Source organism: Typopeltis vanoorti, chromosome 4 (genome assembly GCF_054136105.1).
Source record: "Typopeltis vanoorti isolate ZY-2024b chromosome 4, IOZ_Tvanoo_1.0, whole genome shotgun sequence".
Classification (NCBI taxonomy): Eukaryota; Metazoa; Arthropoda; class Arachnida; order Uropygi; family Thelyphonidae; genus Typopeltis; species Typopeltis vanoorti.
The window spans coordinates 31,906,004-31,931,164 of NC_143552.1; the positions used below are offsets into that span (position 1 = coordinate 31,906,004).

At 36.9% G+C, this 25,161-nt stretch overlaps 1 protein-coding gene across 3 annotated transcripts in view; it reads right to left on the reverse strand.

The window, feature by feature from the left end:
• Sec15 (exocyst complex component Sec15) overlaps window positions 1–25,161 on the reverse strand; it is a 499,079-nt gene that overhangs the window by 224,718 nt on the left and 249,200 nt on the right. For all 3 annotated transcript variants that reach the window (XM_090391741.1, XM_090391739.1, XM_090391740.1), the window contains one exon: window positions 2,622–2,825. In XM_090391741.1, the coding sequence (XP_090247867.1) occupies window positions 2,622–2,825 (204 nt within the window). The remainder of the gene's footprint in view (window positions 1–2,621; window positions 2,826–25,161) is intronic.

Below are 25,161 nucleotides of genomic sequence, written 5' to 3' on the forward strand. Positions count from 1 at the left end.
GCAAGTTTGTAGAGCTTTGCCAAGGGAATCAGAGAGAAGTGCTGAAATCCATTGTCACTGGGGATGAAACCATGGTCCTTTATTATGATCCTCTTTCCAAAAGGGACTTCATGGAATGTTGCAAACCAGGTGAAGCACTGCCAAAAAAAGTCAAGGTCACTCACAGTCCACCAAGAAGATCATGGCAACAATCTTTTGGGATTGCCAGGGAATTCTCTTGATTGACTTCAAGGAAAGGAATACCATCATGAATGCAGAATATTATGCTTCACTCCTGCACAAATTGCATGATGCCATAAAGAAGAGATGAGAAATGCTAAGTCATGGTGATCACCTGCTTCACAACAATACTCCAGTCCATATGGCTATTGACTGTGGTTTCCAGGAGATTGAACACTCACCCTATAGCCTAGATCTAGCACCCAATGACTATTATCTCTTCTTGAAACTGAAGAAAGACCTTCGAGGAAGATAATTTGCAGATGACAATGAGGTGAAAGATGCAGTTTTAGGCCATTTTGCAGACAAAAGTACAGACTATTTTTTAAAGGGCAAAGAATTGTTAATTCAAAGATGTGAAAAGTGGGTTGAAGTAAAGGGAGATTACGTTGAAAGTGACATGGTTGTTTTCTTTTTATCACCTCTAAAAATTGGCCAGAAAATTATGGAACCACCCTTGTACAACCAAGACACCTTAGAGTACTAATTTGGTGCCCTCTCCTGTAGTCTTTTGGCCACACTTTTCAGACAATGGCTACAGCATCTAAAAACACAGACTTATGTCTTGGAGAAAACAAGAAACATATTTGCTGCCATCATTATGGCAAGCCAGGATTGATAGACGATGCTTTGGATATTGGTACACAGAAATTACAATTAGATTACAATTATAATAGCTATGAAGCACTCTTCAAACCTCAACAAGTAGGGTTTGCATTAATGTCCCAATAATTTGAGAGACAGTTATCTTAAGTACAATTTCAAACTAACAACAGTAAAATATTCTTCTATACAATACAATATTAGAAAGCACCAAATTAGGACTCAGCATCTTTTGCCTGTTACAATTTGAACTGCTTCCTGTATTCACTGTCATGTTATACTGTAACAAGCAACTATGCTCTGAAGATGCTGGCTTGAAATCTGGCAGGTTGTGAGTTTGAATTCTGATATGGGCATGGATGTCTGTGATTGTCTTTAGGTGAGAGATGAATTTCATCACCCAATGTAAAACTACCACACTGCTGATTGGAGGCCTGAAGAGACTCAAAAAAGTTTCATGTTTGGTCTCTAGAGCAGGATTTTCAGATTATGTAAAAAATAATTTTAACCAATACAATATATATATAGATACAAATGGGAACAAAAAATCCTTAGCCCACCCATGGTACAAAAGTACTATAGGTTTACTAATAACCTTTCATGTTTGGGAATCACATAAAAAAAAATAACACACAAAAATGGCAGCACGTGGGGACAGGAGTGCAACATACAGTAACTGCCACAACTATATGTGGTTGAAAGCTACAGACAACATGCAAGCTAATGGACATGGCTGCATCTCATTAACACTACTCTATTACTGCATTCCATGATTCTCTTACAATATTCATTAAAAACTATCCTTAACTTGCAGGACATACAATAACATGCAGTGGGCCGGATCAACTCCGCAGGCTGTAATGTGCCAAACCCTGCTCTAACATGTCCAAAAATTTATGAAGTAATCTTGTACCTGTGAATTGAATTAGTATGAATAGATAGGAAGATTAGCTGACATCCACCATGGAGAATATAACAAATACATTGCAACCAATATTACAGAAAGTCTGGTGTGGCGGACTGTGCCATAGATGCTTTTCCACACAGGATTAAATGACAATTATTTTAAGACAGTTTCCAACTCAACACAAAACTTCTCATTATCCAACAGTAAAGTGCAAATTAGGACTTTAGCTCTTTTCTTGTGTCTACTGCAATTTTAAATGGTTCCCATTAATTACAAGGGGAAATGTCATATTCCTTGAAGAAGAATGATACATAAGTGATGATCAGGAGTGTAAACAGAAAACTCTGACAGCTACAAAAGATTACATTTGAAGTTGTGAAACAGTATGGCCTGGAGTTGGCTCATTCTGACTTCTAATTATTTCTTAAATTGAGGATATCTTAAGGGAAAACATTTTAAAATGATTGAAAAGTCAAAGCAGAAATGAGAAAATGGTTCTGGAAACATCTGTTATTTAACTGTGATGGCTTTGGAAAAACTTGTTATAGAGTGAAGAAAATGTATTGATAGAGGGGAAGGGGGGGGGATATATTGAGAACTTGTACCTAAAAATACAGGAGACGGTTCAGACATTTCTTTTTCTTTTACTCATATCTCTATTTCTCTTTCTCAGGTGATGGGACTATCACAATGAAAGCATTACTGTTGAAATGCCCCTCGTCACATACACTATTAAAAACTGGGTTTTGCTATTGCTTATTTACAAACAAAACATTTTCCACTTTAACATATATACTAAAAAATATGGATTTTTAATTGTTACTGTTTTCAAAAATTTTGGAACTGAACATAATCTTTTTAAAATATAATCAAAGTGGTGTAAGAATAATACCTTTTCTAACACTGTATCACTATATGGGAAGACTTTTATAATAGCCTGAAATTCTTCTTTTCTTTTCACTTCAATTGGGTGATAATTATCATCTTCAAATATCTTCTGAAAAATTCCAGCCCACTGTTTCAGCAAAATTTCATTATACCGATTATGAAGCTCTAGTAAGAGATCACCAAGTTGTCCCACTGGATATCCATAACTCTGAAAAAATTATCATAACATTATTAAAACTAAATGGAATATAATTTTTTTTTTTTTTTTAATCTTAGGGTAATTCCAAATGAAATCATCAGGACTGAAGATGCATAATTTATATAATTTTGATTAAAGGAAGTTTTGTCACCCTATCCTTTAGATCAGTGTTTCCCCAGAGTGTGATATGTGTATCCCTAGGGATATATAAAAGGTCTGGGGGAGGGGGGGGTTATGAGTCACTTTATTAAATCCTGATTAGCTTTTTTCTTAAAACTTATATTTTTGTTGCTATATTTAAGTGCATATCTATACTATAATTAATTTTTCAATAACTAAAAAATCTAAAGGAAGTTTTAAACAAAATGTGTCTCTTGAGACATGCACTGTATCAAATGGCTTCTTATTATAACTGCATCTGGTTCAAAGCACAACTTCATGGTTCAAACTTTTCCATGAAAAGTTTAAATTGAAACTGTTCACCCAGGGAACCAGGCAGAACAGTGAAAAGTCAGCTACTGGCACAAATCTGAAAACACACGCCAACTCAACATCAGAGTTCAAGATCAGTACTACCAACATAAGAAGCCTGAATGGCAAACAAATGGGAGGAAATGAATGAGTACCAGTGACATAATAGGGGTGACAAACAAAAAAGACAACTGGTGAGATCTTTCTGGGCAATAAATACAAAATGTTAAATTCAGGCAATGACAATCAGGGAAAATTTCAGTAATGAAATACCATGAGTAGATATATCACTTACTGTTATAATACCGGAATTAACTCGTGTAAAATATTCTTTATTCATAGAATTTTTAGCTGAGTATTACAGGCATCATCAGTACAAGTACAAAGGCTAATTAAACAATAACTATTATATTCACAGAGCACCACCTAAGTAGCTAAGGTAAAATTTCCTAAATTTATTTTTAAAACAATTATATATATATAATTTTTTTTAAAGAATTGAATGACTAAAACTGAGATTTAAGTAAAAAGGTTTTAATGTTAAAACACGACTAGTTTCGACTTGTAACAGCCTTCATCAGGTGACATTATAAAAGAAAGAAAAGACACTAAAACACTGAGGCTTAAATAAACTATGAACAACATAGAGAGTCTCTATACATAATTGATATTAAAACGTTGTGGTTGTTTGAGGCTTTAGAAAAAGCAACTGACACAATGAAAAAGGAAAAGTTGGTCCTTGTTGGGGATCTAAATAGCAGAGTAGGAAATGACTGTGAGACATACAAAAATATTTTGGGAAAATTTGGAGAAAAGAGCAAAGCTAATAATAATGGCAAATATCTGTTGGATTTCTGCTCAGGACATGGACTGGTTATTACTAACACCATGTTCCAACATAAAAATGTGCACAAATTCACATGGAGAGAAGAGGCTAGGAATAAGAAAAGTCTCATTGACTATGTTATTGTTGATAGTGATGTTTTCTCCCTGATGCAGAACACCAGAGTGTACAGAGGATTTGAAATTGGAAGTGATCACTATTTAGTCTTGAGCAAGATAAAATTGAATTTCATATTGAAAAGAAAAACATGAAAGAAAGTTTTAAAGCGAATAAAAGTTGAGCAGCTCTCAGATGTGAACTGTAGACTAAAATACAGAAAGATTATTGAAGAAAAAATGAAAGAGTTTGAGAACAGGAATCAAACCTTGGAGATTCAGTGGCAAACTCTGAAGAAAACATTGATTGATTCTGCCAGAGAGACATGTGGTGAGGTTGTGTGCAAGCATAAAAAAATCAGAACTCTCTGGTGGACACAGGAAGTTTAAGAGGCAGTGAAGGAAAAGAAGAAAGCATATCAAAAGTTCCTGGCAAATAAGTCAGCTTTTACTCTTACAGAATACAGAGACAAATGTAAGAAAGCTAAACAGTGTGTAAAACTAGCTAAACAAAAGTCATGGGAGGACTTTGGCAAGAATATAGAAAATAAATATCAAGAAGGTCGCAAAATATTCTGGAGGTTGTTGAAGAAGCTTAGGAATGGAGGAAAGAGTGCTGTAAAAGAAATTAGAGATGATAAAGGTGAGATGAAAACAGGAGAAAAAGATATCCTTGAAGTATGGAGTAATTACTTTGAAAAACTGCTAAATGAAACAAGCAGCGATGACAGCACAGTGATAAAACACACTGACCAGGCATGCAGTCAGGATTACATATCCATACTTGAAGTCGAAAAAGCCATCAAAGGCTTGAAATGTGGAAAGGCAGTAGGAGTAGATGATATTTGACCAGAAATGCTGAAGTATGGTGGTATGAGTCTTACAGTGGCTGCACTGCATAGTTCAGAAAGCCTGGACAGAGAGACGAATTCCCGATGATTGGAGTAGAGCTCTTATAGTACCCATATATAAAAAGGGAAATAAAACTGAATGTGAGAATTATAGAGGTATTTCTCTACTAAGTGTTCCTGGCAAGATCTATGCAAGTATACTTGAGAAACGGTTGAGAAGAATTGTGGAAGAAAAGCTTGGTGAAGAACAAGCTGGATTCAGGCCAAATAGGGGCTGTCAGGATCAGATCTTCACTTTACAACAAATAGTCGAGAAAGCATGAAAATATAACAGAGATCTGTATTTAAGTTTTGTCGATTTGGAAAAGGCACATGACAAGGTGCCAAGAGAGAAGCTATTCAATACGCTACAGTTATATGGTGTCAATGGGGCATTATATCAAGCAATACTTAGTCTTTATTTGAGTTGTAAGTCAGCAGTTAGAATTGAAGGAAGTACAGGAAGATGGTTTAATGTTAAATCTATTGTCGGACAAGGATGTACATTATCCCCTCTCTTATTCATTATCTATATGGATCAAATTATGAAGGAAAGTGGTATTACACATGATATCAGAATTGGAGATGTTAATGTCAGCTCTTTGCTTTATGTGAATGATGTTATACTTCTAAATAAATCAGCTACAAGTTTGCAAGATTCCCTGACTAAATTGAATAACTGTTGTAATAGATATGGTATGAAGGTCAGCATTAAAAAGACAAAGACAATGAAAATAGGCAGAATCATTGAAAATGTCAACTGTGTTGTGAATGGAGAACCTGTGGAACAAGTGAAACATTTCAGCTACTTAGGCACGATTTTTAGTGAAGATGGTAAATTAAATATAGAAATAGACAACAGAATCAACAAAGCTGGTATGGTAGGAAGTCAACTGAATAAATTCATATGGAATAAGAGAGAAATTAGTCGGAACACTAAATTAGCTGTATACAAGACAGTGTTCAAACGAGTTTTAACTTATGGATCTGAGAGCTGGGTCAGAAGTAAAACACTTGACCAAAGACTAGAGACCGCAGATATGAGAGTCCTGAGAAAGATTATAGGCATGAACAAATGGCATCAATGGCAATATCATATTAAAAATGAGGATATTAGGAAAGAACTTGACATTGTCAACATCCAGGAATGTGTTAGCAGAGCTAATCTCAGGTGTTATGGTCACTTAAACAGAATGGGCGAAGAAAGATTAGCAAAACAAGTGTTCTCTGCCAGGTTGGCAGCAAAACGACCCAGAGGAAGACCAAGATATAGGTGGATTGATACGGTACGAAGTTCCTTAAACGATAGAAATATAAGATCTGATAATGTTGGAGTCTTGACAAGTAACAGACTGATTTGGAGGAAAATTATAGATAGGAAGTTAGTAATGATGTAATTTTTTTCATGTAGTACTATCATATCCTGTACACCCCTTGAGGGTACATGGCAGGAATTTGATGATGATGACGACGACGCTTTGGTTGTATTTAAAGCTGTTCTTTCGTTTGTTGTATTGTTGGGAAAGTGCATGCTAGTAGCATCTCGAGAACGCCAGTACATGATTACAGCTGAATGACTATCTGGGAGGTTGTAGCTCAAGTTATCATTTAGATGAACAGGATTGAAGATGACTTCCCTAGATTCCAAGATTTTTCTCTCTAGTTCATCATTGCAACGGAAGATGTTAGTAGATTTTTCCCAGCAGACTGTGTGACTTTGGCTTTCATCATTAGGATTAGCCGAGAAAAGGATATGACTTGATAATGCACTGGCTCGCTGTCTCTTGTAAGTAATGTCCCTCATGTGTTCTTCCATATGCAATTCGACAGATTTGTCTGTCTGTCCAAAATAAGGAATATCACAATCACACAATATTTTATATACACCAGGGTATTTAAGATGATGATGACAAGGCTTTGGGTGGCTTATTAAGAAACAGATTTTTGGAAGTGGAGTGAACAAAGTTGTGATATTATATTTTCTTAGAACTATTGCTAATTTATGTAAAACTGTACTTATGCAAGGAATAGATATATTGCCTTTGAATCTATTTGTTTCTTCTGAGCGATGTCCAGGAGGATTAAGAAGGAATCTTTCAATGATTCTCTTGGAATATCCATTAACTTTGAAAGAAGTTTTGAGATGGTTATTTCTGTAAGAAGTTCATTTGGGTCATCCAGAAGAGATGAAGACATCATCTACATAGCGTTTCCAAACTTTAGGTGTTAAAATAAAGGAAGAGATAGCCTTGGTGTATGTAGATGATGTCTTCATTATTTGGAGGCATGGACATGATTCCCTTATGGTTTTCCTTGAACATCTCAATAGTGGACATCAAAACGTTGTTTACTACCGAGCATGAAACGGATAATTCTCTGCCTTTTCTTGATGTCAAACTGACCCCGCTCTTCTGGTAAACTCAAAATATCGATAGATAGAAAACCCACACATACCAACAGATATCTGCATAGTCAGTCCCATCACTTCCCTCCTCATAAGCTTGGAGTAATTTAGAGTCTGTTCTCTTCTGGATTAAGTTTTAATGAATTTTAATGTATCGTATTGTGCTTATGTGTATAATAAACTTTTGCTCATTGAAAACTCAGTTGTCTGAAATTGCCATTCAATGCACTGATGGCACAACTAAAAAATATAAATGTTTTAGGACACAAAGGAAAGCAAGAGCTTAGATACCTTGTATTTGGGCGATATCACATATAGTAAGAAATTTATTACAAACAAGAAAAAAATTTTAGTAATTAATTATAGTATAGAGTAATTAACAATTATAGGATAGTAAAAGGGGAACAACAACATCCATACTTGAAGTAGAAAAAGCTATCAAAAGCCTGAAATATGGAAAGGCAGCTGGAGTAGATGATGTGGCTACAATGCATAGTTCAGAAGGCCTGGACAGAGGAAAGAAATCCAGATGATTGGAGTAGAGCTCTCATAGTACCCATATATAAAAAGAGAAATAAAACTGAATGTGAGAATTACAGTGGTATTTCTCTATTGAGTGTTCCTGGTAAAATTTATGCAAGTATACTTGAGAATCAGTTGAGAAGGATTGTGGAAGGGGAAGCTTGGTGAAGAATAAGCTTTATTCAGGCCAAATAGGGGCTGTCATGATCAGATTTTGACTTTATAACAAATAATTGAGAAATCATGGGAACATAACAAACATCTGCATTCAAGTTTTGTAGATCTGGAAAGAGCATGTGACAAGGTGCCAAAAGAGAGAGAGAGAGAGAAGCTATTAAAAACACTACAGCTGTATGGTGTCAATGGAACATATATCAAGCAATACTTGGTCTTTATTTGAGTTGTAAGTCAGCACAGGAAGATGATTTAATGTTAAATTTTTAACATTAAATTTAATTTACAATTTCTAATATAAATCTGGTGTCAAACAAGGATGTACATTATCCCTTCTGTTATTCATTATCTATATGAATCACATTATGAAGGAAAGTGGTATTAAACTTGATATCAAAATTGGAAATGTTAATCTCAGCTCTTTAAGCGGACAATGTTATACTTCTAAATAAATCTGCTACAAGTCTGTGAGATTCCAACTAAATTGAATAACTGTTGTAATAGATATGGTATGAAGGTCAGCAATAACAAGACATTAAAAATGAAAACAGGCAGAAGCATTGAATATATCAACTGCATTGTGAATGAAAAACCTATAGAACAAGTAAAACATTTCAGCTACTTAGGCACAATTTTTAGTGACGATGGTAAATTAAATATGGAATAGACAACAGAATCAACAAAGCTGGTATGGTGGGAAGTCAAATGAATAAATTTATATGAAATAAGAGAGAAATTAGTCAAAACACTAAATTAGCTATATACAAGAGAGTGTTGAAACTAATTTTACTTTATGGAGCTGAGAGCTGGGTTAGAAATAAAACACTTAACCAAAGACTACAGACCACAGATATAAGAGTCTTGAGAAAGATGAGGGATGTGAACAGATGGCATCAATGGCAATATCATATTAAAAACAATGATATTAGAAAGAACTTGCCACTGCTAGCATTCAGAAATGTGTTAGCAGAGCTAATCTCAGGTGGTATGGTCACTGAAACAGAATGGGAGTGGAAAGAGTAGCAAAACAAGTGTTCTCTGCCAGGTTGGCAGGAAAAAGACCCAGAGAAAGACCAAGATATAGGTGGATTGATACAATAAAAAGTGCCTTAGAAGATAGAAATATAAGATCGGATAATGTTCAAGTCTTTTCAGATAATGGATTGATTTGAAAGAAAATTGTAGATAGAAAGTTAGTAATGATGTAAGTTTCATATGGTACTATCATATCCTTTACACTCCTTGAGGGAACATGTCAGGAATTTGATGATGATGGACAAGATTGAGATATTCCTCTTCTGTATGGAAACAACCACAGCCTAATGCTACAGTTTCCTGAGATTAAAAGGATTAATTAGGTGTTGACAGGGCAATCTAAGTAGATATGCCAGACTATTCCTGCTCAGTAGCAGAGCAGACAGTTATCTGAAAAATCTGGGTTGAATTTCTCTAATATAGTTGGAGCGGGTAGTGCATCATGCCACATTTTCCACTGAATATCTGCGTCAGGTTTAGTGGCTCTTGTGCAATAGTCCCAGAGTGAAAGAGTTTTGGTGGAATGATACAGGATTTTCCAATGAAGTACCAAGGTTGGACTGCTGTATTAGAGTGCTGTAGATTTTGTTCATATTGCAGGGTGTAAGTCTCTCCCATGCACTGTTGGTTTTTATCAAAAAGATAGGCACTGGATCTTCTGCATCAGGCAGACTGAGCTCCTCTTCTGTTATGCTATAAGGCATAGTAGCTTGAAAATCAGATTTCACAGTATGTATATGTTCGGCCTGATTCCCATATTCCAAATTTGCAAGTGATTTTGGAAAGTACCAGGTAAGGCTCAGAGAAAAGCCTTCCCAGCTCCATGCAGGAAAGGATTGACTCACTGGCATGTGCACTGTTGTCATTCTTAAGGTTGTGGAGATTCTTAAAATTGGTTCCATATGAATCGACAGATGGTTGACTGTATTCATTTCATAAATTGCACTGCCGGCATGAGAATTTTTAGTGTATGCCAAAGGACACTAGTAGCTATTTGGTTAAAAATTATTGCTCTCCCTCTTGTGGAGGCAGAGCTCATATTACTGCCTACTTTCCCAGTACTTGTTTGAAATTTAATGAGCATATCCCAGTTCTTATCCATGTAAGAGGGCATGTTTCCTAGGTAAATTCCCAGGTATTTGTTTCCCTCTGCAGACCAGTGACTAGACATAGGGGAATCAGTTCAGTTTTTCTATTTGCCACATCACAGCCCTGTAGTTTTATGTGCATTTAGAGTGGTGCCTGAGACTGCTTGGTATTGTTGATGCAGTTTGTATGTTATAGAAATCCTCCTGTTTGCAGGATATAATTAACATTATCAGCACATGTTGTCAGATTTCTGGCTCTATAGCAATTGTGTAAAGCAGACCGGAAAGCGGATAGCCTTGTTTAATACCTCTACTGTATGGTACAGATATGGTGAGCTTGTTGTTTATTTTCATGCAAAAGTATGCTTTAACACATAACATCTTAATGGAGTGAATGATACCCAAGCCAAAGCTGAAGGCTTTCAAAGCAGTTGAATAGGAAGAGATGTTCAATGCAGTCAAAGATTTTTTGATCTAGTGTTACAAGACACACTGTTTCACTGTTGTTGTTAGCTATGCTTATCAGATCCCTTATGACGTTTGGATTTCCGTGGGTGGATTGTCCAGGGATAGAATAGCTGTTTGGTGCCTGTCTATTATTTTGATTTCAGTGCAGGTTTAAGTTTGTTGGGCTTTTGATATTATTTTACAGTTGGTGTTAATGATGGAGATGTGTTGCCAGTTTCCTAATTTTGTAGCATCTCCTCTCTTTGGGATAAGCTTAACAGTTGTCATATCGGGTGGGAAGAAATTGATATTGGCTTTGACATATATTTGGTAGAGGATAGGTCCAAGCTGTGTCTAGGATTGGTAATATTCAGTGGTGAGCCTGTCTATGCCAGGAGATTTGTCTTTCGGTAAAGAGGTGCAGGCAGTTGCCAAATCATGTAGCATGATGGGGAGTTTTGTCTTATGCCACATTACTGATAGGAGTCTTTTCACATCAGAGAGAATTTTATCAGTGGTCGATGGATGTTGGGTTAGCTTGGTATAAGTTTTTATAGTACTGCAAGGCATATAAGAGGATTTCATCATGATCTTCTATAATGCTTCCACTATCTGTAGTTATAGCAGATGATTGAAGATATCAATCAGCTCATTGTTATTGATTACATCCTGGAGAGCTAGTTAGTAAGAGTTGGTGTTCCTTGGATGGATGGAGAGAGAAAAAGAGAGAGAGAGAGAGAGAGAGAGAGAGAGAAAGAAAAACAGTATGGGAGAGAGATGATGCCAAGAATGGTGGGACCAGTTTTGTAAGAAGAAAAATACTGGTAGTTGGGATAAAAAATTTGGTTGATGAATTAATTCAAGCTTCTTATTGGAATAAGTCAGATTTAAAGAGTTATTTGAATACACATCAGCATGGTAGTTAGTTATCATGCAAGCTTACTAATGCCAGAAGCATCAGAAATGAAAGTGAGAAATTCTTGAGAAGGTTAGAGGATATTCATACAGGAATAGAATGTGATGGGTAGAGTGTATTCAGGGAGAACAGATAAGACAGGGTGAGTTAATATTGCTAAAGACTGCAGAGGGAGTGCAATTCTGAATGGAGGTGGTGGTGGTAGCATGAGATTCAGACAATGGATTCAAGGATGTTTGGTGTGAGGTAGAGGCTAACAGAACAAAAAAAATACATAGTTGTTTACTACTACAGGCCAGGGTCGTCTGAAGAGGCCTGCAGATAAAGCTTATAATGCAAGTAAAACTATACTTATGGACAACTTCAATTATAATGATACAGACTGGAGTGAAGAGAAAGCATGCATGACAAGGGAAAGAGAATTTATACAATTACTGAGGAATAACTATCTTAAGCAACATATGATGGAAGTGACTTCGAGTACAAGAATATCAAATCTAGCAACAGCATCTGAGAAGCTATATATAAATGAGGTAAGTGTTTTTCCCCTCTGCTATTTCTGATTAAGAAAAGCATGCAAACTAGGAGGATTATAGCTATGGTAAAGAACCAAAAAAAAAAAAAAAAAAAAAAAAACAGACTATGAAAAGAAGATGGCCAAAAAGGCAAAAGAAGCCAAGAGAATTTTTTTTTTTTTTCATATGGCAAGTAAGAAAAATTATCATGGAAGAATAACCTTAAGGAATGCAGAAAATGGAAAAGTGTCAAATGCTTTAAGAAATAGCACAGGTGTAGAGCAATCATTTTAATAAAAAAAATCTACCTCAGGAAGACCCCCTTAACTTTCTGGATGCTTGAATAAAGCTGGACAAAAGAATAGAGGCTGATGAGGTGGAGATAATTAAGGCTATTATAAGAGCTTGATTTGAACACTTGATATTAGATGGGGTACTGGCAAAGGTGCTGAAGGAATGTGCAAGAGAATAAGTGCACACTGATTTGTTTATTCAACTTGAGTTGAAGAGCAAAATAATTCCATTATACAAGGCCAGTGCTTGAGATAAGCAACTATACCTCAGTCAGTATTTCTGGAGTGGGCATTAAGATGTTAGAGAGGATAATTAGAATCTATATTCAGAGGTCTGGTAGATAGCATTTTGATCCCTATAGAGAGAACTGCATGGCTTTAGCAATTTGCTCATGTTTTGTAACAGCACAATGACTGTAGAGTTTGGATAAGAGGAATGGATAAACTGTAACAGTTTTGGATTGGGCCGAAGCATCTGATAGATGCCTTGGCCCTACTCTACAATTGATGGGAAGGCAAAATAGACTTATGACATGGATAGTAGATTACTGGCTGAATGACATGTATCAGAGACAATGTATGAAGATGTAAAGTCTAAATAAAGCAGAGTGACCAGCATGGTTCTCTATTTTGGTATTGTCTAATTTGTATATTAAATGACTTGTATCAAAGAATGAGATATTCTTTGATACTGGGGTTGATCTGGACAGAGACAATTATTTGTCAATGATGCAAAGTCAGGGAGGATGATAAGAGGCATTACTAATAAGGAATTCTTGTAAGTTGATCTGAAGAAACTTTTATAGACAAATAACAGTGAACATCACTTCAATGTTGTTAAATGTAAGATATGCAATCTAAATTGAGGACATTGCAAGCAGAGTATAATGGTGAATTGCTACAAGTCGCTGAGGAAGTTTCACAGCTAGTAAAGTTTAGAGCTAACAATGTCTAAAGGTGGTTAAGTCACATCAGATCAATGATGTTGAAGAGAACACTAATTTACACTCCCATTTCACAAGCCTTTGATAAGCCCACATCTTAAATGTGTGAAATAAGGTTATCTGGATTCAGAGGAGATGAGATAACTGAAATTATATCTGGTGAAATTGCGATTATGTAAGAATGTGGCCTTCAAAGTCTCAATAACACAAGAGATATGATAGAACCATACAAGTTGATAACAGGGATCTTATAGGACACACACACACACACACAAGAGATTTTGCAGCTCATAACAGGTGGAGAACAATGATGTAGGAGGTTGTTCCCCCACATACAAACAATAAGTGGAAAATGGTAGACTAGAAGCCTAAAGTCTGATAGAGTGAGTGCTAGTAGTCAGCCTTGATTGTTGAGTGGGTTGAAAAATTAATGGTGCCTGAATTTTGGGAAATTTAATGCAATCATATTCATCAGACAGATGGTTGTGTTTTCAGAGAGCTCCCGAAAGCTAAGTACAATTTTGAGTAAAAATTAGAATATAGGTTAAAATCATAACGTAATATTGCCTAATTTTGGTAGCTTGTTGTGTCTGTGGGATTTTGGTATGAATTACGTTATTTAATTTAGTATATAACATTACGTTTCATAGATTTGAAGATGACGGCAATGCGATGTAAGATAATGGCGTCCAAAAATACGACGCCATTGTACAAAAACTATAATGTGAGAGAGTTCGTCCAATGTGATGTGTGTGGGATGTATGCATTCCCAAATGAGGCTGGAATTTGGATTGAAAGTGATAGTGGTGGGAGAATGTGTAGAAAATGTAAGCAAAGTGAGGAGTTGAAGTATGTGTCAGGTAGTGAGATAGTTATGGTTGAAGAAAGCCAGAATTGCCAGAATGTGAGTGAAAATAGTGGCTTGATAGAGAATTGCGATGTACAAGATGGTAATGAGAGCGATGATCTAAGAAAGAGTGAAAGCAACCATACTGAGAGAGAAAATGGTTTAAATGATAAAAATAATGAGGAATTATCTGTACGAAGTGAGATTGCTAGGTTGCGTGCAGTGATACAAAATGCACAGCGGCAATTAGAGCACCTGCAAAACTCTTTCCAGAGCGATTCGGATAACGTAAAAAAACAGTGCAAGAATGAGAGAGTTTCTGAAATGAAGGAAAGAGTTGTATGGTGACTCGTTATTAAGAGGGGTGATAGATGGCAGTGTAACTAAATCGTACTAAACGGGTGCAAAATTTAAGGATTTAAGTGAGAGTATTAGAGTGCAAAAACAGAGGGTGAAAGAATTAATAATTGTGACGGGTACAAATGAATTGAAAGGTGATAAATTTTTTATGAGAGAGGACTTGAAAGTATTGTTAAAGGTAGCAAAAGAAAAGAGTGACAGAGTTAGAATGGTTAGTCTGTTGCCGCGGTATGACAGAGAGGAGTTTAGGAGGAGGGCCATAATTGCAAATGACATTATGCGTAGGTTATGCAGACGGTGTGGTGTGGAATGAGTTTGAAGGGCGAAAGGACTTATACAAGATGGATGGCCTGCATTTGAATGGACTTGGTGTGCAGAGACTGGGAAGAATGATGCTGAATGAAGTGAAAATGGATGTGCAAAACCAGGGAAACTAGAACTACCAAGGAGGGGGGGGGGAATGGATATGCAGACATCAGTGAGACAGATGAGTGTAAGAATGTATATAATGTACCCGAGCCAGCACTAAGGACAAAAAATGGGAATGGGTCATTTAGAATAACGTATCAATATAGGGATGGGACTAAGGGATCACTGCATTTCATGTATACTAATGCCAGGAGTATTAGGAACAAGAAGGAAGAATTTTTGGCCTTGATTGGCTCTTCCTGGCCACATGTTATTGGCATTAGTGAAACATGGCTGATGGAAGAAGATATAGTTAGTGGGATAGAATGTGTAGGTTATAGTGTGTTTAGGAGGGACAGAGAGAATAAAATGGGGGGAGGGGTATTATTGATGATAGCTGATGAACTGTAGCCAAGGAGAATTGAAGTTGTATCGCAGGATAGTGAAAGGAGCTCATTTGAGGCTATTTGGTGTGAGATTGAGACTGGCAGAATAAAATATACAGTTGGGTGCTGCTATAGACCAGGTGATGGAATAGATGGTGGAGATAGTATGCATAGGGAAATTGATGAAATGAGTGGAAGGAGGGTAATTATTATGGGGGATTTCAACTATGGTAACATTGATTGGAAGGAGGAGAGGACATATGTGAGGAAGGAAAAGGATTTTATTCAATTATTAAGGGATAACTATCTGAGACAGCATGTAATTGAAAATACTAGGGGTGTGAGAGTGCTTCGCCTGGTAATAGCATCTGAGAATTTGACTGTAATGAATATGACCATGTTGCCACCTATTGGTGAGAGTGATCATAAGGTCTTGACCTGAGAGGTGGCTAAAGGTGTGGAATTTTCGATTAAGACAGGGTATATGTGGAATTACCGTGCTGGCAAGTATGACAAGCTTAGGAGATTGCTTGGATCAGTGCCATGGCATGTACAACTGCAAGGGCTGGACGTCGATAGAGCATGGGAAGTGGTCAAGGAGCATTTACAGGAGGTTATGGCTGATTGTATACCTAGGGTCCGAATAGTAAAACAAGTAGGGGTTAAATGAATGACTAACACCATTAAGCTTGAGCTGCAAAAAAAAGAAACAACTGTGGAGGGAATTTAAAGAAAGGGGTCACCTGCAGGCACACGAATGGTATAAAGTGCAGGCCAGAAAGGTAACGAGTGTGGTAAAAAAAAGCAAAAGCGGATTATGAAAGGAAACTAGCTTTGCAAGCAAAAGAGAATCCAAAACAGTTCTTTCAATATGCTGCAAGCAAGAAAAAACTGTACACGGCAAAATGATTGTAAGGAATGACGATGGTAAGGAGGTCACTGAATCAGTTGATATAGTGGAGTTACTGAGCGCGCACTTTGCAAAAGCATATCATCCAGGTGGTGACATTGAAAAAATGAAGGAACCATTAGTTTATACAGGAATAGTGATGAATGAAGTGGAGGTGACTAGTCTATTACAGAACCTTAATGTGAACACATCTGTGGGATTGGATGGTATACCGGCACGGGTCTTGCGTGAAGCGGCTAAAGAATTATCAGTGCCCTTGACCATGTTGTTTAATCTGAGTCTCAGGTCTGGCTTAGTCCCGAAGGTGTGGAAAGAGGGGAAAATAGTTTCACTGCATAAAGGAGGATCCAAGACTACGGTTGCAAATTACCGACCGATCAGCATATCAGGAGTCGTTGTCAAGGTCTTGGAGAAAGTAGTCAAGGGGAAAATACAGGAATACAGGAATGGATTGATGAAAACGAGATACTGTACAGGGGACAGCATGGCTTTGTGAAGGGTAGATCATGCTTCAGTAACTTGCTTAAGTTTTATAACAAGGTGACGGCTGAACTGGATAAGGGAAATGGGTTTACGGTGATACTGCTGGACCTGGCAAAGGCGTTTGACAGGATACCACATGGAATACTAATCCGTAAACTACAGCATATGGGAATGGATATAGGGTTGGTGAGATGGATAGGTGGTTGGTTGATGGAGAGATATCAAAGAGTAGTTTATTCAGGAGCAGAGTCCAAAAGACGGCCTGTGACTAGTGGTGTGCCGCAGGGTTCTGTTCTTGGACGACTGCTGTTTAATCTGTTCATTAACGATATAGGAAAGGATCTAAGTGGAACAATTCATTTGTTCGGTGATGATGCAAAGTTGGGTAGGGCAATAGTGAATGCAGAAGATGTCAAAGTCTTGCAGGATGACTTAGATAGATTAGAGTTCTGGGCTAAGGAGAATGGATGTCAATTTAATGTGACAAAATGTAAGGTTATGCATTTTGGAGTGAAAAGATTAGCAGCAGTATACCACACTGGTGGAACTGTACTTCAAGAAATTAATGAGGCCAGGGAATTGGGAGTGTTGGTGGATAGGGAGATGAAGTTTAGGGGAGCACGCTGCAAAAGTAGCTAAATCAGCTCATCAACTCACTTGGTTGTTGAAAAATACCTTGACGAGCAGAGATAAGCAAGTTATTGTTACCTCTGTACCGAGCCTTGATAAGACCTCATCTCGACTACTGTGCCCAGATTTGGTCACCTCGGTTCCTTCTTGATGGGGAGGAGGTGGAGAGGATCCAGAGGCGAGTGACTAAGATGATAACAGGTCTATGGAATGAACCATATGAGAACAGGTTGAAGATTTGTGGGTTGCAGAAACTAGTTGATAGGCGGAGGAGGGGAGATATGATTGAGACATTCAAATTGCTAAAGGGATTCTATAGGATTAATTCAGAGGATATTTTTGAGATCAGGACTGGTGGTGGGAGAACTAGTGACCATACATGGAAGCTGGGCAAGAGTGTGGTTAGCAGGGGTGTTAGAGCTGGGTTCTTTACTTTTAGAGTGGTAAATGAGTGGAATAAGCTGCCAGAGTCTGTTGTGGGTGCTATGACAGTGAACGAATTCAAGACAAGGTATGATAGATACTGTGAGAATGTAATCGCATAGTTGTGTGGACATGATGTTTAGGGCCTCCCTCGATGAGTCTAAGGACTCCTGGAGTCGCCCGAAATAATAATAATAATAATAATTTAGTGCTTTTTTTTTTTTTTTTTTTTTAAATCTGCTGCTGATTCCTAAAGAAGTTATTCAAGTTTGTATGTGGATGAAATATAGTTGTTTTCTTCCATTTTATTCTGTGCAAAATATCTAAAGCATGACCAATTACACCTAACTGACCATAGCTGTGGCAGAGGATGAATTTCTTGAGTTCAAAGCATATGTTGACAGATTTCCCAGTTTGTCCATAATGAGATATACTAAGATCCCTTGCAAAGGTAAAAATTCTGGGATGCAGCCAATTAATATTTTACATGAAAATGCACACTTTTTTGTGTGAATAGTTGCCAAATAGTGAGTGCATTTCATCATATCAAAGACACAAAGAAGGTTGAAGGCCTCTTTCACATGTAGTAGTTTTGGCCCAAGGTGGGAGAGATTGAGCTGCTAGTAGCAGGCCTTCAGACTGTTTATATGTTGTTTTTCGAAGCAAATTGAGTAAAATTGAAATTGCTTAATAAACTATAAGAAAGTCACCAGATGAAAAAAAGTCCAAAGTGTGTGACAAAGGTCACATTGGTAAAATGTCAAAATTGATTTTTCAAAAGGACTTAGCTTAAGTTTCTTGATTTTAGAGATGAAATCAGAGGAATTAACATGTGATCCACATAGCAGATTATAAACACGATAATTTCTTCATAAGCATAATCTATTTCTTCTCCAATCATTCCAATACAGTAGTTCCCCCCCCAACCTTATCCACAGGGGATACATTCCAAGACACCCCATGAGTACCTGAAACTGTGGATAGTACCGAACCCTATATATACAGTCCTATGTTTCTTCCTATGCATACATACCTATGATAAAGTTTAATTTATAAATTAGGCACAGTAAGAGATTAACAACAATAACTAATAATAAAATAGAACAATTATAACAACATACTGTAATAAATGTTATCTGAATGTGAACGGAATCTTAGCAACGTCAGCATACTTTTTTTTTTTTTTTTTATTTATTTATTATTTTATGAAGTTGAAAACCTTCAACTTTTTCACTTAAAAGGCAGCACTTTATAGCTTCTCTTTGGCATATCTGAATTGCCAGCATCACTACTCTTGCACTTTGGGGCCATTATTAAGTAAAATAAGGGTTACTTGAACATCAGCATTGTGATATTGCAACAGTCATTCTGAGTAGTTCTTGGTTATCAGATTGACTGTTGCAGTATCACAATGCTTGTGTTCAAGTAATCCGCATTTTACATTATTATACCCTTATAATAAACAGCACACAATTTAAAACTTATGAATTGTCTATTACTAAAAGAAAGGGCCATGTGGCTTCATTTCAGCGATGTAAAATTACATTGGCAAAGTGAATATTAGATCCAACATTATTTCAAATCCAAATGTTTGTAGAAACTATGAAAGTTTTGTAAGTTGACCTGAGAGCTTATGAGAATACAATCCTCAGCAACCCTGAGTTGCCTTAGCTTGTACTACTTGACTTAAGTAGCTATGGCAACTCAGGGATGCTGAGGATTGTATTCTCTTAAGCTCTCAAGTCAATGTATGAAACTTTCATAGTTTCTACAAACATTTGGCTCTGAAATAATGTTGGATCTAGTATCCACTTTGCCTATGGTAATTATAAATTGCTTATTTCTGGAATTTTCCATTTAATATTTTCGGACTGGGTTGACTGCAGATAACTGAAGCCGCAGATAGAAAATCAGCAGATAAGGGGGGGGGGGACTACAGTATTTTGTAAAAATAGTTTAGCAACTGGAATTCCATTAATAATGACTGCATGCATGTGACAGAGTTTCAAAATTTAATAGAAGGCCATTGTCATATTCCATTTTATTTATTAAATAAATATCTTAAGTGGTAGGTTTTTTGTAATAGTGTCTGTTTTACTGTTCTTTTCCATTCTCATTGCAAATTTTTGTGTGTGTGTGTGTGAGAGAGAGAGAGAAGCTTTTTATTATAACATATTTACAACTGAATTCACAGTAGATATCAGTATATTAAAATGATAGCTGATGCAAGTAGCTAAATCCATGTATGTTTCATAATGATAGAAATAATTAGATACTGCTATATGGGAGGTGGAGAATAAATTGAAATTACAGAATATCAATAATTGAGCCATTCACAAGCCAAATCGATTAACTCCACTTTTTGAATTTTTTTCAATTTTAGTGTCAAAGCACTTGATTGACTCTGTGGAAAATGATGAATCTGATGGTTCTTCAATACGATTTATTAGCAGAAAGCTCGGCTCAAGAAAACATTTATGTATTTCTTCAGATTCGTCATCTGATTGTAGCAGTGAAAACATTACAACAAATAATTCGATTGGGCAGAAAAAAAGTTGTAATCTTGATAAATGGGCTTGAAATGTCCAAAGGCATAGAAGAATAAAAGGTTTGGAATACAGAAATAGAAGGAAAAATTTAATACCTGCAAAAACATTTGTAGATGTAATATGTCGATGTCATCAGAAGTGCAATGAAAAAATTACTTCGGATGAAAGAAAAGCTGCCATGGAGGCATTTTATAATTTAGACAGTCAACTTGAGCAAAATATTTTTTTTTAAGAGGTTGTATTAAAGTTAACGAAATAAAAAGAAGGAGCCCTAAGGATAACAGTAAAATGCCAAGATCACGTTCTTTCACATATTATTTTCGAAATAGCCGAAAAAAAATTATATTTATGTTTGCAAAATATATTTTAGGGATACTTATCAGATAACTGATGGACGAATATATGACTGTTGTTATAAAGAACAAGTTTCATCTTTGATTGATCGTCGCGGTCGCCATGTTCCAGGCAATAAAATCGATGACACACATGTTATAAAACATACAGATTTATTTCCTGCCTACACTAGTCACTACACAAGAGTTCACAATCCAAGACAAAAATATCTAAATCCAGACCTAAATATTAAGAAAATGTACGAACTGTACATCGTGCAATGTGAGGATGAAGATATAGTACTGGTGAAAGAAAAATATTACTACAAGGTATTCTCCACTAAATTTAATTTACATTTTAAGCAACCGTCTAAAGATACATGCCAAACTTGTGATTCTTTGCAAATAAAAATTCAGTCTTTGGATAGTGAGGGAATTCGGATGGCAAAACTCGAAAAGGACACTCACTTAAAAGAGGCTGAACAGGCTCGTAGTCATATGGCTGCAGATGGAATGGCAGCATCTGAAGAAATTTTTGTATTTTCTTTAGAATTAGGAAAAGCTTTAGCCTTTCCTAAACTTACTACATCGGTAGCTTATTATAAGTGAAATTTATGTTTATAATTTCGGTTGCTATGATTTTTAATAAAAATATAAGCCATATGTTGGTTTGGCCAGAAACTGCAGGATATCGTGGGTCTCAGGAAATTTCATCATGCCTAATAAAGTATATAAAGACCTATGCAAATCTCCTCCATGTGGGGCACCTGTTCATGGTGGAGGGGACCTCCCAGTGATGGTACTGGCTCTTTTCATTCTTCCTCTTTTTCTTTGCTCTACTTCTGAGTCTTTTTCACTATCCTTTTTCTAGACCAGCATCACTGGGATCCAACTGGGCCGCCATGTTTGCTGTGTGGTGTGACCCATGGATATCCAGAAAGTGGGATCCTGGTAGCATTGCACTACTTTGGCAAGACGGGTGGTCCTAGATGGCCCAGCCAGGATCAATCGGCTAGTGGGCTTGCCTGCAAGGGTCAACGGTGTTGCAGTAAGTCTCTCACCCCATGGTCCGGGATTGGGATCCTAGACCTGATGAGGAGATATGTTCAAAGCTTAAAGATCAAGGAGTGATGGGTGTGAGGCGCATTCTGATAAGCAGGGATGGTCGCCTGGTCTCAACCAAGAACATCATCCTTACTTTTGATACACCTAGGCCTCCGACATCTGTAAAAGCAGGGTATCTCAGCTGTCCTGTTAGAATGTACATCCCTAACCTGCTGAGATGCTTCAAATGTCAAAGATATGGACATGACCAAACTGCCTGTCGTGGTTCTACTACCTGTGCCTAATGTGGTAGTAAAGATCATGATAATAAATCTTGCTGTGAAAAAAAAAAGCTAAATGTGTCAACTGTCAGGGAGATCATCCAGCATACCCTCATGCATGTCAGAAATGGAAAGATGAAAAAGAGATACAAAAAATTAAAACAGAACAAAACATAACATATCAGGATGCAAAAAGAAAGCTGGCCACCATTACACCTGTTCTACGATCCTCTTATGCTGAAAAAGTAACAATTAAAAAAGTGCCAACAGCAACTCAAACACGTATGTCTATTCCACCAATTGATAATTTCACCATATCTGAACTTTACGATCACAAGTGCTTCTCTGTTGATCACAAGACCTATTGCCTTACTCCAGAGACAACTTTAAAAATGGTCCCATTCGATGAAAACTCACCTGTCAAAAAAATTATGGTGGAGACTTAACTCAAAGATAAACCACCAGACACTCGCACAGAAAAAATGGATACCTCGACACCCACTGAAAGCAAACTAAACATACCAACTGACCCTAATACATTTTATGTTTTGAACACTCTACCAGAGGAAGAGATGGACACTGGCCGTCCATACTGCCCTAAAACAGTGGATAAATATAAATCTGACAAAGGTAAGCCTTTAACATCTCGAAAACCAGACAAGTCAATAAAATCAAGACAACAGGAAAATTTTTACAATGAACTGTCGTGGGATCCACCAGAATACTGACGATATCAAGATGTTGTTGCAGAAACACAAACCTTTCTGTTTCTGTCTACAGGAAACTTACTTAAGGCCCAATGAGGATCATACCTTTTAGTAATCTTACTGATGTACATAAGGATAGAACTGGAGATGGTCCTACTTATGGAGGAGTAGCTATCCTAGTGGGCAGTCATATTCCTTTCCATCAGTAGCGATTCGCTTCTCTGTGGGATTTCTTATTACAGTATGTTCAATTTATTTACCACCAAATGCTCAGTTAAATGAAATTGATCTTGATAACCTTATCTCGCAACTGCCTGAACCCATTCTTTTGATGGGTGACTTTAACGGTCACAATACTCTGTGGAATAGTGCTAACACTAAGAGACGAGGTTGAATCATTGAAAAAAATTCTTGATAATAACTTTTCCATTCTAAATAATAAACTCAATACTTTCTTTTATACGCCTACCTGCTCATATTCTGCAATTGATCTTACAATCTGTTCCCCTTCCATTCTTACACTGCTCATATGGGACGCTGAAGAGAACATATATGGAAGTGATCACTTTCCTGTATAATGTCTTCACAGGAACCATGTTCACCCACACAGATACCTATATGGAAAATGGACCAGGATGACTGGAACACTTTCTCTCATCTTGCAAAATTTAATGCTGATGCCATCAGTCAAACACCCATCAATGAAGCCATAAAATATATAACAGAATGCATTTTCCAGGCAACAACAACAACCTCCATCCCAAAAACATCATCTCGATTTCCAGTCTATCCAAAGCCTTGGTGGAACTCAGAATGTCAGGCAGCCAAAAAAGATCAACACAGAACATGTAGCATATTTCGTAGGTACCTCAACACATAAATTTAATAACTTTCAAGTGTGCTCGAGCCAAAGCACGTTATGTAAGACGTCAGAGTCAAAAACAATCATGGATCCAATTTACATCGATTAATCAAATTACCAGTCCAAAAATTGTATGGGATAAAACCAGTAAAATGAAAGGCAGATACAGTACACATTGTTTGTCCACCTTAGACTATAATGGAAGTGTTCTTGCTGATCCCAAAGCTATTGCAGATACTTTGGGAGAAACTTTTGCTAAAATCTCAGCAACGGCTTCATATTCTCCAGAATTTTTAATACTGAAAGAGCAGCAAGAGAAACAAAGGCTTAATTTTTCTACCAACATTCTTCAGCCATATAATCAGCCATTTGTCAAGGAGGAACTAAAAAGAGCTCTCCTACAATCTCACCCTAGTGCAGTAGGACCTGATGACATCCATTATGAAATGATAAAACATCTACCATCATTTTCTATGGATCTTCTTCTCTTATTATACAATAGAATACTTGCAGAGGAAGAGTTTCCAAATTCTTGGCATAAGTCAATTGTCACTGTTATCCCAAAACCAGCAAAATATCCAACACAAGCAAATAATTATAGACCCATTGCTCTGATCAGCTGTCTTTGTAAGATGCTATAGAAAATGGTTAATGCCAGACTTCCCTGGTATTTAGAAAGCAACAGTCTTCTCTCCAACACACGATGTGGTTTCTGTAGACATCGATCAACTTTAGACCATTTAGTTCGGTTAGAAACTTGTATAAGAGATGCATTTCTGAAGCGAGAACATCTTGTCTCAGTTTTTTTTTTACATGGAAAAAGCTTATGACAGCCTGAAGATATGGCATATTAAAAGACCTCTATAACCTAGGTCTCAAAGGATACCTCCCTATATTTATTAAAAACTTTCTGTGCAGGCGAACTTTCCAAGTCAGAGTGCGAAGTATGCTATCTCGACGATATCATCAAGAACAAGGTGTTCCCCAAAGCTCTGTCTTAAGTGTAACCCTTTTTGCTATTAAAATTAACTTAATCATTGAACAGCTTCCTCCAACTGTAGATAATGCTCTATATGTTGATGACTTCACAATTTACTGTCACTCACGTAACATGAGGGTAATTGAAAGACAACTTCAGCAAGCAATTGATCATGTCTCTCTGTGGGCTCTTAATAATGGGTTTAGGTTTTCAACAGAAAAAAGTGTCTGCGTACACTTCTGTCGAAAATGCACTCATCACCCAGATCCTGAACTAAGAATGGGACATACTGTTATTCCAGTAGCTACAGAAACCAAGTTCTTGGGACTAATCTTTGACAGAAAACTCACATTTCTAGCACACATTCGTCAACTAAGAGAAAAGTGTAAAAGAACTTTGAACCTCCTTCGCACTCTATCCTCTACTGAGTGGGGTGCAGATTGAGCTTCATTGCTCCATCTTTATCGTGCGCTTATATGTTCAAAGCTGGATTATGGGTCCCAAGT